General features: G+C 41.1%; 1 protein-coding gene across 3 annotated transcripts in view; it reads left to right on the top strand.

Moving 5' to 3' along the window:
• Prr11 (proline rich 11) overlaps nt 1-15,627 on the top strand; it is a 25,905-nt gene extending 10,278 nt beyond the window's left edge. For 2 of the 3 annotated variants that reach the window (XM_005393991.2, XM_013519224.1), the window contains 6 exons: nt 3,696-3,950; nt 5,701-5,799; nt 6,632-6,744; nt 9,639-9,698; nt 9,788-9,884; nt 13,004-13,758. In XM_005393991.2, coding sequence (XP_005394048.1) covers nt 3,696-3,950; nt 5,701-5,799; nt 6,632-6,744; nt 9,639-9,698; nt 9,788-9,884; nt 13,004-13,072 — 693 coding nt within the window. In that variant the 3' untranslated portion in view covers nt 13,073-13,758. Of the gene's footprint in view, nt 1-3,695; nt 3,951-5,700; nt 5,800-6,631; nt 6,745-9,638; nt 9,699-9,787; nt 9,885-13,003; nt 13,759-15,585 lie in introns of those variants that run through there. The other variant, XM_013519225.1, reaches the window with a different exon arrangement.
• The last annotated feature ends 3,468 nt before the right edge of the window (nt 15,628-19,095 follow it).

Here is a 19,095-nt window from a genome sequence, read left to right as displayed (position 1 = left end):
AGTTCAAGGTCAGCCTGAACTGCATAGTGAGACCCTGTCTCAAAAAGATAAAACAAACAAACTATATATATATATATATATTAACCTAACCAATTTTTATACATATATACAGTTATTTATTGCTTTGTGATTTGAAATTATGAAAATTTATAAAGCAAACCAAATGTCTAGCAATATAGCATTAAATAAATAAATTATACTTCACTCGTGCAGTAGAATACTATGTAGTTGTTAAAAAGGAGGTGGTAGCTGGGTATGGTGGCACATGCCTGTAATCCCAGCCGCTCGAAAGGCTGAGGCAGGAAGGATCACAAGTTGGAAGTGAGCCTGGGTAATTTATTGAGACTTGCCTCAAAATAAAATTTAAAAATACAGCTGGAGATGAAGCTGAATGGTAGAGCACTTGCCTCAGTGCTCATATCAGGGGTAGGGGTGGGAGGGCAGCCTTGGGAATGATCTTTATCTGTTCATGATCCAGGGAAAAACCACACACTCAAATTAGGATAATTTGAAGAAATTGAACCAAAGGTACAAATGGAACATAGGAAAACACAAAGGATCATGTAGTGTTCTTCTGGGGCCTGCTGTTAATGGCAGAGTTCCTTTGCTACCTTAGGCCTCAGCAGGTCAGAGGGATGGAAATTTCTCAGAAGTTGGAGTCCTATAGGGCTATCTGCCAGGCAGATAGCAGTAAAACTGTCCCCTGAGAGATCTACTCCTCTGATTTCCAGCCACAAGCCAGGTGGCCAGGGGCCCTGAGATGTGATCTATGTGCTAAAGCCTCGTGGGTCCCAGGAGAAGTGGAGATGCCAAAGAAACAGTATTCGGCCCCAGCGTATAAGAAATGAGTCCCACTCTCTGCCCCCGTGAAGAGGTGGTTGGGGAGCTGGGGTCGGGGAAGGGAGGGAACTGGATTTCACACTGTGTACTCTTTGCCTTGTGAGTGTTGTGTTCTGTACATATCATACCTATTCACTAATAAACGCAGAAAATAATTTTTAAAACATAAACTTCATTGACCAAATGAGATTTTGGTTCTAGAAGTAAATTTGTTGTTATTTTGAATCTCTGTAATGGTATAACTTCCTTTCCAGAGCACTTTGCTGCTGATAACTAAGAAGTGGTTGAAACACGTTCTTTTATTTTTATTTTATCAATTTTTGTTTGGTTTGGTTTAGTTTGGTGGTTCAGGGGATTGAATCCAGAGCTTTAAGAATGCAACGCAAATCTTTTAACACTGAGCTACACCCAGCCTCTTGTTTTATTTTATTTTTTGAGAGAGGGTCTCACTGTATATAGTTCAGGCTGGTTTTGAAGTCATTATGAAGTCATTTTGAAGTCCCCCAGGCTGGCCTCATACTCACTGCAATCCTCTTGCTTCAGTCCTCCACGTGCTGGGATCTAGGATTACAGGAGTGTATAACCAACCCAGTTTAGGCCGCTATTCTCAGTAACTCAGTATTGTGCCTATTGATCTGGAGAGAAGCTTCTGGATTCCACTTCTGCTTCCAGAATTTGTACCTAAAAATAAACTAGCCAAATGAAGAAAATGTGCCAGGCATGGTGGCGCACGCTTGTAATCCCAGCACTCAGGAGGCTGAAGTAGGATCGTTGTGAGTTTGAGACCAGCCTGGGCTACAAAGTGAGCTCAAGGCTAGACTGAACTGCATAGTGATACCCTGTCTCAAAAGGACAAAAAAAAAAAGAGGAAAATGCAAATCATCTCTTTCCTCTGGGCCTTAGTTTCCTCATCTATAAAATGGGCATGATTCCATCTAGGGGAGGCTATCTAGATGGTGGCTTCCAAAACAATATGTTCAAGTCCTAATTCCATGAACCTGTAAAAATTACCTTATTTGGAGCCAGGCTTGGTGGCACATGCCTATAATCCCAGCACTCAGGAGGCTGAGGCAGGAGGATCATTGTGAGTTCAAGATCAGCCTGGGCCACAAAATGAGCTCAAGACCAGCCTGAACTGCATAGTGAGACCCTATCTAAAAAAGATTAAAAAAAAAAAAAAGTTACCTTACTTGGGGAAGAAAGAATTTTGTATTGTAATTAAGGATCTTGTTTTATCTGGGTGGACCCTAAATCTAATGACAGGTGCCCTTAGAAGAGAGACATGCAAAAGAGAATACACACAAAGAAGAGGAGGCACACTGTGAACATGGAGACAAGAAATCAGAGCGATCAGTTACAGACCAAGGAATGCCTGCAACTAGCAGACACAGCAAGAGGCAAGGGATCAATTTTCTTTAGAGCCTCAACAGGGAGTGCAGCTTTGGTGACACCTTCATTTCAGATTTCCAGCCTGTAGCACTGTGAGAAAATAAGTTGTAATTATTTTATTTTATTTTATCTTATTTATTTTTGGACAGAGTCTTGCTATATAGCCTAGGGCAGCCTCAAACACAGTGCAATCCTCCTGCCTCAGCCTTCTGAGTGCTGGGATTACAGGCGTGCACCACCACGCACAGCAGTTGTAATTATTTTAAACACTCTAGTTCCTGATAACTTGTTATAGTAATCGCTGAAAATTAATGCACCACCTTATTTCATAGGGTACTGTATTTGTTTCCTATGGCAGCTGTAACAAACACCACAGACTAAATGGCTTATTCAACGGTAATTTACTTTCTCACAGTTTGGAGGCAGAAGTCTGAAATTAAAGTGTCAGCAAGTTTGTTTTCTTCTGAAGAGCCTGAATCTTGGGCTTGCAGGTGGCTACCACCTTTTACTGTGTTCCCATATGAGTTTCTTCTTGTGAGATCTATGTCATTTCCTCTTAAGAGAACTCTAGTTGGGTTGGATTAGTACCTACCCTAATGGTCTGATTTTAACTAATCACTTCTTTGAAGGCCCTATATGCAAGTATAGTCCCATTTTGAAGTACTAGATGTTAAGATATCAAAATATGAATTTGGGCTGGGCATGGTGGTATACATCTGTAATCCTAGCACTTGGGAGGCTGAGGCAGGAGGATCGCTGGAGTTTGAGGCCAGTCTGAACTGACAAGAAAGAAAGAAAGAAATTTTATATATATATAAAGTATAAGTTCTAAATGGTCATGTTCCAACCTGTTGGGGTTTTTACAGTACCTTGAATGTGTATATTCTTGGTTAATTAGGTACTTTTCTCTTGGGAGGAACTCTTCCCAGTCCTCATTTCCCTCTGGTAAGTTTCGATTCCTTTTTTTTTTTTTTTTTCTTTTTTGTGATACTGGGAATTGAACCCTGGGGAGCCTTTACAACTGAGCTGCATCCTCAGCCCTTTTCTCTTTTCCTTCTTTTCAAATTTTTAGATAGGATCTCACTAAGTGACCATGCTGGGCTCAAACTTGAGATCCTCCTGCGTCAGCCTTCCAGAGTGCTGGGATTACAGACACGCATCACCAAGTTCATTCTTTTGATCATCATACCCCAAGACTCGAGCTGTTTGTGCTCAGGACACACTTCATGGCTCTTACCATGCGTTATTGTGTTTTATGTTTAATGTCTTATCTTCAATGTCACAGCCAGCCTCATATACAAATGAACGGATGAAAGGATGAAAGCTGTGACCGTTAAATGAGAAAATATTATGAAGCCTGCAACACACTGAGAAAGCATTCAAATATATGGTGGCTTTTTACTATGTTGGGCACAATAACTAAATGAACACATTATTCATTTGCCAAATGTACCGTGTTTTTCCAGACCCTCACAGAAAAGTCTTGCCCAAGCTGTGGTCAGTGGTGTCACACGAGTGGTGAACTTACAAATGTGTCCGCCTGTGCTCTAGCCAGCCCCAGAGACTCCCGAGCCACACTTCCGTCCACATTGCCAGCGCCAGGCAGCTACCTTCCTCCCCCGCCGCCGCCTCCACCCCCGCCGCCTCCCCCTCTGCCGCCTCCTCCACCACCACCAGCTCCTGTGCTGCTCACCAAACCCAGCCTCTCTACATCGCTTCAGGTAGGAAACGATCGGTAACGGTGGGGTGCGGTAAGCGTGTTATATAGGAGAAAGGCCAACTATCCTCGAACAGTTTTTCTGAAGGCTCGGAGAGGAGGGGCATGTTTTGTTCACATTCCATATCTTCATTTCATCAACTCTTGTGTTTGTTTGGAGATGTGTTTTCACTGAATTTCCCCAGCAGATTTTGAACTGCTGGGCTAAAACAATTCTCCTGCCTCCGCTGCCCAAGTAGCTGAGACTCCAGGCACCTGCCACCACACATAAATGAATGCAACCCTGTAAATCAGATGATTCCTATTGACCATTCAGCATATCTTTTTACCAAAAGAAAGACAGCCCTAGGAGGGGCTGGGGGTTTAGCTCAGTGGTACAGCACCTGCCTGGCAAGCGCGAGGTTGTGAGTTTGATTCCCGGTATGGAAGATCCCCCCTAGGTAAACCAAATTAAGAAAAAAATACTGTTGAGTGAGTAAAGCCAGACCACAAAAGAGTGAATGGCTTATGTCATTAGACTGGAGAATCAGTATTTGTTACCATTACTTCTGGCAAGGGGACTAGAATATTTGTAAATCACTAAGATAAGCATGAGTCTTTTATTTTTTTTGGTTTTTCTTCGGTACCGGGAACCGAACTCACGACCTTGTGCTTGCCAGGCAGGCGCTTTTGCCGCTGAGCTAAATCCCCAGCCCCAAGCATGAGTCTTTTAAAATCTGAATTTTTTGGGCTGGGGAGATAGCTCAGTGGCATAGCACCTGCCTGGCAAGTGCAACGTCCTGAGTTCGATTCCCCCGCTAAAAAAATCTGAATTTTTTTAGTATATATACAGGTTGTTTTAAAATAGCTAAATTAAAGCCAGGTGAGTTGGTGTGTGCCTGTAATCCCAGCTATTTGGGAGACTTAAAGCAGGAGGATTTCAAGTTTTAGGCCTGTGTAACCAAGTCAGTGAAATCCTGTCTCAAAATTTAAAAGAAGCAGGAAAGGAGACACTAGTGGTGGAGAATTTGCCCAGCATGCGTGAAGCCCTGAATTCAATTCCTGGAACCAAGAAAATGCAGAGCCTTTTGTTATATTTGCTGTAATGTACACCTCTCTGACTGTACTTACTTGCTCTATGGGAACCAAATCATCTTCTTTCTAAGTAATTCATGCAAGACTTCACATGGGTCTGATCAACTCCTTCAACTCCTGTGGAAGATGCGTTATATTTTTTCAGTTGTTTTGAGACAGGGTCTTACTATGTAACCCAGGCTGACCTTGAACATGGTGATCCTTCTGCCTCAGCCTTGCGAGTGCTGGGATTACAGACAATGCACCACCATATCTGACTAGGAGGTTGCATTCTTGCAGGGAACTAATCCATCTCTTACTTACTATCAAGTCTTCCATTTTGATTAATAAGTTTCAGAATCATTGAGTACTGAAAACAAGATCATTCTTGCTTGAGTGGATTTGGTCAGCTCTAGGGGTAAATAAGAATTAACTTTTAATTCTGAATCTTTAAAAGTTAGATTTGGATTTGCACTTCATCAGATATCCTGGTTCCAATTTAAATTCTAATTTCTGGGCCGGGAGTAGTGGCACACATCTGTTATCCCAGCATGCCTGTAATCCTAGTACTCAGGAGGCTGAGGCAGGAGGATTGCTATTAGTCTGAGTCCAGCTGGGTCTACATATTGAGCCTGAACTATATAGTGAGACTCTGTTTCAAAAAAAAAAAAAAAAATTCTAACTTCTCTATGTATTTTAAGGCTGAAGCATTAAGAAAGGATGGACCCATGCAGATAACAGTTAAAGATCTACTGACTGTGAAATTAAGGAAGACACAGTATACTGATGAAAATAGGAAGGTAAAACATCATTGACCACCTTCATGGTCTTCTTGCTTTTAACCTGGCTATTCCTTTGTGGAAAATAATGTGTAATCTCTGTATGGAAGTCAACCCACATTCAATATTTGATGTTTCATTTTAGTAGTTTTGGATCTCTTCAACCAAATGTGTAGATCCCAAAATCCATTCATTCTTTCTTTTTTTATTTTATGAGATAGTAAAATTTCCTAAGACAATAACAAGAGAATAATAATAGTGTAATACACTATGTATCATTGTCTTCAAAGTAGTTACTCACAATATAGACATAGGCTCAAAAGATTCTTACAAAGGAGAACAAATAGAAAATAAGAAAAAAGCTCTTTTCAAAGAACTAAGTAAACTAGTAGCATAAATGAAACAAATTAGCATATATATAAAAATATTTTTTAAATGATGGAATAATGTGGGGAAGTGTTTGAAGGTCTCCCTACTTCCTATTTATTTCTCTTCTATCTTGCTCTTTATTTGTATATATATTTCATATATAAGAGAAACCATGGGATATTTAAGCTTATGTCTCTGCCTTAATTCACTTAACATTATGTTCTCAAGTTGCATCCATTTACCCAAATGCCTCAAATTTATCTCTCTTTATGGTAGCATAGTACTCCATTATGTATAAATAACACATTTTTCTTATTCATTCATCTCTCAAAAATTATTTAAATAGGCTATTTTATCTACCAACCATTAGTCTGAAGAGGTAGAGACATTGAAATTTTATGGATATTTACTGTTTGAGCTTATTTAAATTTTGAATGATATTTTAAAGTGTGTTTTTTAATACTGTCTCACTTTGTGATTAAAGCTTATACCATCACCGAAAGCACGGAATCCACTAGTTACTGTCTCTGACCTGCAGCGTGTTACCCTGAAACCTAACTCCAAAGTGTTATCAACACGAGTTACAAATGTCTTAATGTAAGAAACTACACAGTGTTATTACTGCTACTTAAAAGAATGATTTTGTTTTTGCTTATTTCTATTTAAAAGTCATATATGCTTATTGCAGAAAAAGTGAAATGTACAGAAAAGGTTTTCTCATTGTTGTTTTTTTGTTTTTGTTTTTGATTGTTTGTTTGTTTTTCTTCTGGTACCAGGAATTGAACTCATGACCTTGCGCTTGCCAGGCAGGCACTTTGCTGCTGAGCTAAATCCCCAGCCCCTTGTTTTTGTTTTTGAGATGGGGTCCAGTTCAGGCTGTACTTCAACTCACTGTGTGGCCCACTGGCCTCAAATGCATGGTGATCCTCATGCCTCAGCCTCCCAAGTGCTGGGGATGAGCCAGCCACCACACCCAGCTAAAAATTATCTAGATAATTTAGGCAAAATTTAAGTTTGGGCAACTCTTTCAACTTCTATTATTCAGAATCCTATCATTGAATATAACCACTGTTAACATACTGCTTTTTATCATTCTAATGTTTGTTTTGGACATATAATATACTATAGCTTCTATTTCAAACTGCTGTCTGTCATATGCTATGCTATTGATTTAATAACACTTCGCAGCCGGGGGAAGTAACTCAGTGGTAGAACACTTACTTAGCAGTTGTGAGCCCTTGGGCTTGATCCTCAGCACTGAAAAAAAATAAGCAAACAAACAAATAAATATGTTTTGTGAGGAAAAAGAAATACTGTCAAAAGCCAGGCATTGTGGGGCACACCTGTAATCCTAGCACTCAAAAGGGTGAGGCAGGAGGATTGCCATGAGTTTGAGGCCAGCCTGGGCTACATAGTGAGTTCACTTGATCTTAGCCAAAAGGCCAAGAAGAGATACATAGTGAGTTAAAGACCAGCCTGGACTACATAGTGAGAGACTGTCTCAAAACAAAACAAAAAAACAACCAAAAAACTGTCAAGAATTTTTAGCTTCATTTCAGAAATAATAAAATATCAAAACTAGTTAACTCTTGAATTAAGTAACTATGGGGGGAGTATGCCTCTGTATAATCCTACTGTGGATACAGTGACAACTTTCCCTGTTTAATATGTCATGACAATTAACCTGAAGCATCATTTTGACTTCTTTAATACAGGTAACTCACTGTATGTAAATTTCATAGATACAATCCTGTTTTAGGTGGTTTATGATTTCTTATTTCTGTGACACTTTACTAAGTACCTTGTCTATCATCTGCATACAGAGATGCAATCACATAGATGTGATTATGGGGGGAGAAGTATTACTTGGCTGGGTAGGATGGCACTCACCTGTAATATCAGCTACTCAGGAGGCTAAGGCCAGCCTGGACAACTTAGTGAGACCCTTTTCTCAATAAACAAAACAAAGCAAAAAGCAGTATTACTTTGGCCTGGGGATAGAGCTCAGTGGAAGAGCACTTGCTTAGCATGCACGAGGCTAAGCAAGTTTTGAATCCCAGCACTGTCAAGAAAAAAAGAAAACATTAATTATTAGAATGCCTGTAGGGTCAGTGTTAGTCAGCTTTCTGTCACTGTAACAATATGCCTGAGAAAGTCAATTTAAAGGAGAAAAGGTCTATTTTGTCTTATGATTTTACAAGCTCAGTCTATGCTCAGCTGGCTGTGTTGCTTTTAGGCCTGTAGGGAACTCAAACATCGTGGTGGAAGGGAGTAACAGAGAAATAGTGCTCACCTCAGGGCAGCCAGGAAGGAGAGAGACACAGACAGACACAGACATGAAGGGGCCAGGGAAAAGTTACACCTTTCAAAGATCTGTCCACTGGTACCTACTTCCTTCTGCTAGGCCCCACCTCCTAAAAACCCATGCAGTTAGGAGCTCATGAGCAGGCAAGTGCGTTGATGGGGTCAACACTTTCACCATCCTGTCACCTCTCAAGACCCCACCTCTGAACACTGCTGCATGTGGGATCAAACTTTCCATCTATGAGTCTTCAGGGAACTTTTTTTTTTTTTTTTGGCAGTACTGAGCATCAGAGCCAGGGCCTTTGCACTGAGCTATATTCCCAGCCTTTTAAATTTTTTTGTTTATTTGGCACAGTCTTACTAAATTGCAATGTTGTCCAGGCTGGGTTCAATTTGTAACCCTCCTGCCTCAGCCTCCCAGAGACTGGAATTATAGGTGTGCACCATCGCACCAGTCTGTCCACTTAAACCATAATACAGTATCACCTTATTCTCCTGTCAGCATCTACTACATGTGTGTGTGGTACTGGGGATGGAACTCAGGGCCTCATGCATGCTAGGCAAGTGCTCTACACCTGAGCTTCCTCCCCAACCCATACTATTTTTTATGTTTTATTTTAATTTTTTCCATGTTATTTTTTTAATAAAAAGCAGAACTATAGCAGGCATGGTAGCACATGCCTGTAATCCCAGCACTTGGGAGGCTGAGGCAGGAGGATCACTGTGAGTTCGAGGCGAGCCTGGGCTGTATAGTAAGACCCTGTCTCAAAGAAAGACCACACAAAAAAAGCAACTTTTATATTCTTAGTGGAAAAGTACATGCTTAGCATGTGTGAGACCCTGAGTTCAATTCCTAGCACTGCTAACTAGATAAAACATTTTATTAAGAATCATAGTCTAGGGGCTGGGGATTTAGCTCAGCGGCACAGTGCCTGCCTGGCAAGCACAAGGTCATGAGTTCGTTTCCTGGTACTGGAAAACCACCCCACCCCCAAAAAAAAGAAAAAAAAAAAAAGAATCATAGTCTAAAGTAGCTTGCTTGATGATAATGATGATAATTTTATGGTGCCTTACGCTTTGCAGGGAACTTTTTATATTCTAGTAAGTTGCCTATTATAATGACTACTTTGTTTTGGGAGAAGTAATGAAATGTGGCAAGTTCTAATTGTATGTCTTTATTTTATCAGTACTCCAAGTAAAAGCCAGGTAGATCTGCGGAAGCTTCTTAGAAAAGTTGACGTGGAGAGGTAATGTGGGCTCTTATCTTTATGTTTTCCAAAGCCATTTGAAAAGTAGGCAAAAAAATACGTTCCTAGTATTTTTAATGTCTTTCTAGGAGCCCAGGGGGAACTCCTCTGATCAATAAAGAAAATATGGAAACAGGAACTGGACTTACCCCTGTAATGACCCGAGCCTTGAAGAAAAAATTTCAGGTAAGCCTTTAAGAAAAATAAAAATTTACTTTTCTTGAAAATAACTTATACAGGGACTAAAAGTATAGCTCAATGGAAAAGTACATGTTTAGCAGGTGTGAGACCTTGAGTTCAATTCCTAGCGCTGCTAACTAGATAAAACATTTTATTTAGAATCATATTCTAGGGGCCAGGAAGATAGCTCAGCAGCACAGCACCTGCCTGGCAAGCACAAGATCCTGAGTGTGATTCCTGGTACCACAAAAAAGAAAAAAGAAAATTTTAGAATCATAGTCTAAAGTAGCTTTCTCAATGATGATAATTTTATGGTACCTTATGTTTTGCAGAGAACTTTAATAACTAGACTTTGTAAAATTCAATCTCCCCCCACCCCTTTTCAATTTTTTTTTTTTTTTTTTTGTCTTTTTGAGACAGAGTCTCACTGTGCAGTTCAGGCTGACCTTGAGCTCACTTTGTAGCCCAGGTGGGCTGGAACTCACAACGACCCTCCTGCCTCAGCCTCCCAAGTGCTGGGATTACAGGCAAGCTCCACCATGCCTGGCCCTCCTTTTCGATTTTTAAGATAGGGTTTCCCATGTAATCTAAGCCAAGCTTGAACTTGTTCTGTGGCCCATAGGCCTCAAACTTGTAACCCTCCTGCCTCAGCCTCCCAGAGTGCTGAGATTATAGGTGTATACCACAGTACCTGGGCTAGACTTCATAAAATTCCATGAGAAAAAAAGAGACAAGCATTCTATATGATATAGTTAGGATTATCATCTCCATTTTGCCAATGATTGCCTGATTATATGAATTCTCTTTTGTTTGTTTGTTTGTTTTTGAGACAGTGTCTCGCTGTGTAGCTCAGGTTGACCTTGAACTCACTATGTCGCCCAGGTTGGCCTCAAACTCGTGGGAATTCTCTTGCCTCAGCCTCCCAAGTGATAGGATTATAAGTGTATGCCACCATGTCTGGCATTAAGTTCCTTTCATAAGTATTTAGTAAGCACTTCCTTTAAGCCAGTCACTGTGCTGGAGTGCTGGGGTTGTAGTGGTTCGCAAAAGCTGGCGCAAATCTGCTGTCCTGGAGCTTCCAGCCTAGTAGGGAAGGTAGACAATGAAATAATCCCATCTTTGTTTCATTTTGCATTGTACTAAGCACTATGACGAAAGCGACCAAGGTTCTGTGGGAGCCCATAGAGGATGATTAGGAAGGACTTCCTCATGGAGTGATGATCCTTCAAGTGAGAGTTGAAAGACGGTTAGGCATTAACTGGAGGGGGCGGCCACCATCAATGCCAGTGGGAGAAAGTTCTGAGTACAGTGAACAGTGTAGGGATTGGAGCCCATTACAAGAGCCAACCAGTAAGGGACTATGTGGCTGTAACGTAGGGAAGGATCCTGAGCCGAACCTTTTTGTCCTATTCATTTTTCTGATCCTTGCTGTCATCAGATCTGTGAAGAGCAGGCTCTTCTGCTTCCCTTGCTAGAGCCCTGGGATCCAGGGTTGCTGGGCTCTTTGACTCTTTGACCGTTCCTTCCATTCCTGGACCAGAGACACACCACAGACTGCACTGCCCACGCCCTCGCACCCTCTCACCCTTCCCTTTGTTCCTCACTTAAGCATCAGTGTCTGCCAGGTGTAATGGTGCATGTCTATAACCCCAGAACTCAAGGAGGCTGAGGCAGGAGGATCGCAAGTTCAGGCTTGGCCTGGTTAATTTAGTGACTTAGTGAAACCTTGTGTCAAAAAAAAAATTAAAAAATTTTCAAGGGGGGCTGGGGATGTAGCTCAGCAGCACAAGTGCCTATCTTGCAAGTGTGAGGTCCTGAGTTCAATTCCCAGTAGCCAAAAAAAAAAATTTTTTTTTCAAGGGGTAGTGATGTAGCTCTTGGAAGTGTGACCAGGTTCCTTCCTTCTCTTGGAGCATCCAGTTAGATTCTACCCCCCATCACAACATGCCGTGGTGAGAGCAAAAGTCGTGAACGGTGGGAGCACAGGGAAAAGGCCTCCCTGGAGGACTTAGCCCCTTGCTTTCTCTCTTTAGCGCTAGGACCCTTGTTGTCTCTGTCCCACCCCACAGTTAGCACAATCTGTTTGAAATATGGAAACAGATCAAAGTACCACACACTGCGCTGGGTAGCAACTACACTTTCCATACAGCCTTAGGCGTCCTTTCCCTTTAATTCTGCAGCAACTGCTTGCATTTGGCTATGGCCGCAGTGCCTTGATCAAATAGATTGATCTCTCTCTCTCTGTCTCTCTCTGTCTCTCTCTGTGCTATTTGAACCCAGGGCTTTGTGCGTAACAAGGAAACACTCTTTGCACCGAGCTATGCTTCAAGCTCTCTCTCTTTGTGTATGCCGTGCTGATTCATTCTAGGCAAGTGCTTCACCACTGAGCTGTGTCCCAGCTCCCCAGTCCCTTTGTGTGGGAGGGAGTGGTACTCAGGTTTGAAGCCAGGGTATTTGCACTGAGCTAAATCCCCAGCCTTTTTATCTTTTATTTTAAAACAAGGTCTTGCTAAGTTGCTCAGGTTGGGCTCAAACTAGCAATCCTCCTGCCTCAGTCTCCCAAATAGCTAGGACTTTCCTTCCCTTTCCCTTTCCCTTTCCCTTTCCCTTTCCCTTTCCCTTTCCCTTTGCCTTTCCCTTTCCCTTTCCCTTCCCTTTCCCTTCCCTTCCCTTCCCTTCCTTTCCTTTCCTTTCCCTCCCCTCCTTTTCCCTCCCCTCCCTTCCCCTCCCTTCCCCTTCCCTCCCTTCCCCTTCCCTTTCATTCTAGCTCTTTTTTTCTTTTTTGGTGTTGTTTTGAGACAAAGAGACAAGGTCTTACTATGTATTCCAGGCTGGCCTTGAATTCACTATGTAGCCCACACTGACCTTGTACTCTGGCATTCCTCCTGCCTCGGCCTCCTGAATGCTGGAAATACAGACATGCGCCACCATGCCTCACTCCTCCTCTCTTTGGTGAGGCTCTATCCAGGAACTTCTGATTACATTGGGAAAGCTGGGAAAAGTGATTTTTAGACTCCATATGCCATGCTGTCCTGCAGCAACAACAACAACAAACCGGCTTGTGTTAATGAGGAATGAGAGTTGTGTTGGCCACAAGAATGTAATTTTTTTCTTTCCCTCCATAGCTGGCTCACCCTAGAAGCCCAACTCAAACTCTGCCACTTTCTACAAGCAGCTTCGATGAACAAAACTGATGCCAACTCTGCCTGACTCCATGTGATGATCCATCAAATGTACAGATGAAATCACCCAAATCTTTTCTTAATATAGAATCTGCTTAACTATGCTAATATAATTTCATTTGAAGACCAGAGTATGTGTGGAACCTGTGCATATCGGGTGTTTTCTAATTTGCATGATGGTTAAAGAACCAGACGGCAAAATACAGTCTGCAAAATGGTGTTTATCCTGGAATTACCCAACTTAGGTTGCACCCAGAGGCTGTTGAAATTTAGTTAACTCCAATTTGTATTGATAGGTGCAATTAGGACTTTAAGAATAAAGTCTGAAGCTGGGTGTGGTGAAGCATGCCTGTAATTCCAACTGCTCAGGAAGCTAAGGCAGAAGGAACACAAATTCAAGGCCAGGCTGGATAACTTAGTGACACTGTATCTCAAAGTAAATCTGATATAGTCAGGCATGGTGGCACATGACTGTAGTCCCAGCTACTTGGGAGGCTGAGGCAGGAAGATCATGTGAGCTGACAAATTCACAAAATTGACAAATGGGCAACATACTGAAATCCCTTCTCAAAAAAAGAAAAAAGACAATAGTGTAATTCCTATTCATCCTATTTATTTCAGGCAACTAAAAAGATTTTTTTGGGGGGGTTAAGATAGGGTCTCCCTCTGTAGTTTAGGTTGGCCTTGAACTTACTATGTAGCCCAAGCTGGCCTCGAACTCACAGAAATCCTCTTGCCTCAGCCTCCTGAGTTCTGGGATTATAGGTGTACAACACCATGTCCAGCCTGAAAAGGCTTTTGTCTCATAAAGCTCATACATTGGTTGCTACCAATAAGATCTACAAAAAAACTCTCTAGGTTTTATTTCCATAGAAATAAAGTAGCCCACTCCTCATCCAAATAGAACTATTTTCCAAAAGGATTTGAAGCAAAAGTCCCAGTATGACCTTAAAAATTATAGTGTATCATTTCTAGCACCTTCTGTAGGTGGTTCTGTCTGACTCAGTGTAGTCTGAGATATTCCTTACTTCTTTTGCTGATGGTAGTGCTAGAGATGAAACCCAAAGCTTCACATGCTACATGTGCTCTACCGTTGAGCTGTATCCCAACCCTTCTTTTTTTTTTTTGTCTTTTTGAGACAGGGTCTCGCTATGCAATTCAGACTGGCCTTGAGCTCACTTTGTAGCCCAGGCTGGTCTCAAACTCACAATGATCCTTCTGCCTCAGCCACCCCAGTGCTGGGATTACAGGCATGAGCTGCCACACCCAGCTCTAAAATTTACATTTAACTGTTTTATGTTTTGCTTAGCAACCTTCTTAGTCATTTTCGTTTTTTTTTGTGTTTTTTTTTTTGTTTGTTTGTTTTGGTTTTTCTCTGGTACCGGGAACCGAACTCACGACCTTGCGCTTGCCAGGCAGGTGCTTTGCCGGTGAGCTAAATCCCCAGCCCCCTTCTTAGTCATTTTCTCGCAGAGTTGCTAAGTATTTCTGCTCCCTGTCTTCCAGAGTGTCTACTTGGTAGTAAACACTACTGCAGCTCCAGCCAGGACCTGCCTCATATGTGTGGGAAGTATTATAGAAGAAGGGCAATTTACTTTCCGTTATAAGGGGTGTGACTGAAAGGACACAATTAGATTTCTTACTGTTGTTGTTTTGTAGTTCTGGGGATCAAACCCAGGACCTTGCGCATGGTGGGCAAGTGCTCTACCACTAGGCTACTTCCCTAGCCCCAGGATCAGCTCTGATGCTGATACCCTCCTCTGAGTCCCAAGAATAAAGATAGCAGCTCCTTTGCTCGTAGGAAATAAGGATTTCTGATCTGCACTGAACTTTTGACAAGAAGCCAGAACACAGATGATATCCTTGAAATATCCTTCAGTTAACTTACCAGCGGTGGTGAACGTTTTAGAGTTTCCAATGATACAAACAGCCCACTGCGGCACACCTGCCACAGGTTCGCCACCACTGGTTTAAGCTGAAAAGGCAATTCAGCAACTTCCCCCAAATCCCTATATTTCCACAGAAAAGTATTGCTTTAAGGTGCCAAAGAGAGTGATGTTGGAAAGTGACAAGGATGGAAAGCAAACCAAGGGGCAATATTTAGCATACAAGAGGCAGTCCTGTTTATGAGACCCATGCATGTGTTTACAACACAATTATGGGGCTGGGGATTTAGCTCAGCGGCAAAGCACCTGCCTGGCAAGTGCAAGGTCGTGAGTTCGGTTCCCGGTACTGGAGAAAAACCAAAAAAAGACAAAAAAAAAAAAAAAATTATTGATAAAAATGAAATAGTAAAGTAAGAGACATATCCGCTTGTGGTAGAAGTTGCTTTTCTTAAAAACCTGATATCTGCTTTTATATTATGTAAGAATGAAAGGAGTAATTACTGAGATACAGCAGCTGTTTGTAACATTATATTTTATGGGGCACTTTTATTTATAATATTAACAAGCCATTATATACTGTACCAGTGTAATGTAAATGATTTGACCATTATTTTGTTTTGTTTTCTTTTGTTTTTTGAGGTCTCGCTGTGTACTTCAGGTTGGCCTTGAACTCATTTTGTAGCCCGCTTGTACTTGACATCATCCTCCTGCCTCAGCCTCCCAAGTGCTGGGATTACAGGCACTGGCCACCACACCTGGCAACTTTGACCATTCTTGTGGGATAAAACATCATAAGAAAAGTGCTATAGAAATCATATATTATAAGTATTTGCAAAGCTGCTACTGCCATTGTATCAGTATTAAAATGTGCCCTTTTACTAATTTTTAAGACAGATTTTATAATGTAACCATTTACCCTATAAATGTACCCTGTAAATGCTATGACCTCATTAAACTATTCCTTATTATATGCTCCCAGTGTTTGAATGTTTGTTTGTTTGTTTGCTTGCTTTGTGGTAGTACGGATTGAACCTAGGGCCTTCACACTGAGCTACCTCCCCATCCATTATTTTTTGTTTTTTATTTTGAGACAGAATCTCACAAAATTGCTAAATTGCCCAGGCAGAACTCAAACTTGTGATCCTCCTACCTCAGCCTCCGAGAGTACTGGGAATACCTGTCTGCAGCAACATACCTGGCTATTTGAAGACCAAATTTCTACCAGAGAATGTAAACAACCTAGGTGCATTTGGTTATAGAACCTTTGATTTTTCTTTTTTTTCCCTTCTTTTTTTAGTCTCTTTGAGACAAGCTTTCACTATGCACTTCAGCCTGGCCTCAAATTCACTTTGTAGCCCAGGCTGGCCTTGAACTTGCAGCAATCCTCCTGCTTCAGCCTCCTGAATGCTGGGATTACAGGCATGTGCCACCATGCCCAGCTGATTTTTCTTAAGAGTGGGCCACCATACCTGGCTTTGGTTTTTCTTTTCAACCTTTTTTTTCCTACTAAAAATGTAACACAGCCAGGCGTGGTGGTGCACACCTGTGATCCCAGCACTTGGGAGGCTGAGGCAGGAGGATTGATGTGAGTTTAAGGCCAACCTGGGCTATATGGTAAGTTCAAGGTCAGCCTGAACTACATAGTGAGATTCTGTCTCATAAAAACCAAAAACCAAAACAAAACAAAACGCCACATGTAGAAAACATGTAAAACATAACTACATTAGCAAATCATAAAGCAAAGAGTCATAAAAACATCAAGAACTAGATATGAGAAGCAGCCTCAGAAGTTCTACCTTGCCTGCACCCTCTATCGTAATCCCTTTCCTCACTAAATAACTCCTCACTTGATCGTTAAAATAAATAGTTCCAGCCTTCACAGCCTATGTACATCCCTAAATGCCACAGTTTATTTTGCTTGCTTTGAAGTCTTTTTTTAATTAATTAAGTTTATTGGTACATTTTTTTAAAAGGCAAAAGATTTATATGATGTGAAGAGAAACCAGAGTATTACTGATACATTTTAGGTACAAATAATGACCACATTTATTATAGGGAATTTGTATCTGTACATGATAAAACTTGATTTTTTTCCTATTCCCTTAACATCCCCTCTGCTTTTGAATTCTGTAGAAATAGCATCATATGGTAAATACATTTTTTTGTTTCTGTTTTTTTCAGCATTTTTTACTTTTTAAAATTTTTTTATTTTTTGTCTTTTTGAGACAGGGTCTTGCTATGCAGTTCAGGCTGGCCTTGAGCTCACTTGTAGCCCAAGATGGTCTTGAGCTTGCACCAATCCTCCTGCCTCAGCCTCCTGAGTGCTGGGATTACAGGCGTGTGCCACCACACCTTTTTTTTTTTTTTTTTTTTTTTTTTTTTTAATGTTTTGAGACAGGGTTTCACTATGTAACCCAGGCTGACTTCAAACTTCCTATGGTCCTCCTGCCTCAGCCTCCTAAATGCTGATTGCAGGTGTCTACCACTACACATGGTGTTTTTTGGCTACTGTAAACTATGCATACTGTTATGAATTTTCTTAAACATGTAGAAGAGTTACCCTAGTACATATACTTGGGAGTAGAGCTCCTATATTTTAAAGTATTCCTATTTATAACTTTTCTGGATACTGCCAAGCTGGTTTCCCAAGTAGTAACACCAATCCACATCCTTTTACTAAAGTCTGAGAATTCCTGTTCCTCCAATTTTTTTTTTTTTGCGACAGGGTTTTGCTATGCAGTTCAGGCTGGCCTCGAACTCGCAGCACTCCTTCTGCCTCACCTATTTTCTTTAAGAGTGTCTTGCTTGTTTTTTCCATATTTCCTACTTTGGAAACCTAATGATGTGTGTAATTAATATACTACTAATAACACATACATATTTTTGCTGCTTACAAGTTAAAGAATTGTTAACATGATCTTCCATCAGCAAAATCACATACTGAACATAGCTAATAATCTACATGGTAAGGACCACAATATAATTTATTTGGATCAGTATGAAGAATTTTTCATTTTCAAAGAGAGCGGATTTGGATATGTAGATACAAGGGAAAAATACAAAGCAGCCAGGCTTGGTGGCGCACACCTGTAATCCTAGCACTCGGGAGGCTAAGGCAGGAAGATCGTTGCAAGTTCCAGACCAGCCTGGGCTACAAAGTGAGCTCAAGGCCAGCCTGAACTGCATAGCGAGACCCTGTCTCAAAAAAAAAGAAAGAAAGAAAAGGAAAAGAAACAAACAAACAAAAATTAACAGCACTGCCAGCCATGGTGGCGCATGCCTGTAATCCCAGCACTTGGGAGGCTATGTCAGGAGGATCGTTATGAGTTCGAGGCCAGCCTGGGCTACAAAGTGAGTTCAAGGCCAGCCTGAACTGTACAGTGAGACCTTGTCTCCACAAAAAGACAAAAAAAAAAAAAAAAAAAAATTAACAGCACTACACATGCGAGGGCCTGAGTTCAATTGCCAGCACTGTAAAACATAACAATAAATACCAGTACTGTACCATGATTTAGGTCTCTTCCTTTGAGGATTAAATGAGGCCAGAGTAAATAATCTGTGTTTGATATTATTGCCATTATTTGACATTCCAAGTAAGAACTCCTTATATTTAAATTATCTAATTCCATATATACTGTAAAGCCAGTAGCCTGGCATGGTGGAGCATGCCTGTAACTCCAACTTCTTGGAGGCTGATGGAGGAGGACCATAAGTTCAAAGCCAGTCCTGGCAATTCAGCAAAGCTGGCTCAAGGAAAAAACAAACAAACAAAAATAGGTAGAATTGGAATGTAGCTTAACCATAGAGCACCCCTAAGCTTGACCTCTAGTAGCATAAAATGAATAAATAAAGCCAAGAGTATTTTAAAAAATAAATTTGGTCTTGGGCTGTAACGCAACGGTAGAGTGCTTGGCTAGATCCTGGGATAAATCTCAAGCACTGCCATAATAATAATAATTTCATGGTCACGTACTTCCAATCAGCTAAATTAAATATTGGACTAAAATATTAAAGCTTAATTTTTTTTTTTTTTGAGACAGGGTATCCTTATGTAGTCCAGGCTGATTTCGAATTTATAATCCTCATCTCTCAGCCTCTTGAGTGCTGGGATTATAGGCATACACTACTAAGCACAGTTTCTACAATTTT

The sequence above is a fragment of the Chinchilla lanigera genome, unplaced genomic scaffold (assembly GCF_000276665.1).
Source record: "Chinchilla lanigera isolate Chin_1 unplaced genomic scaffold, ChiLan1.0 scaffold00050, whole genome shotgun sequence".
In the NCBI taxonomy this organism is placed as follows: Eukaryota; Metazoa; Chordata; class Mammalia; order Rodentia; family Chinchillidae; genus Chinchilla; species Chinchilla lanigera.
The sequence above is the reverse complement of the archived record's forward strand: the minus strand, read 5'-3'. Positions and strand labels throughout refer to the sequence as shown.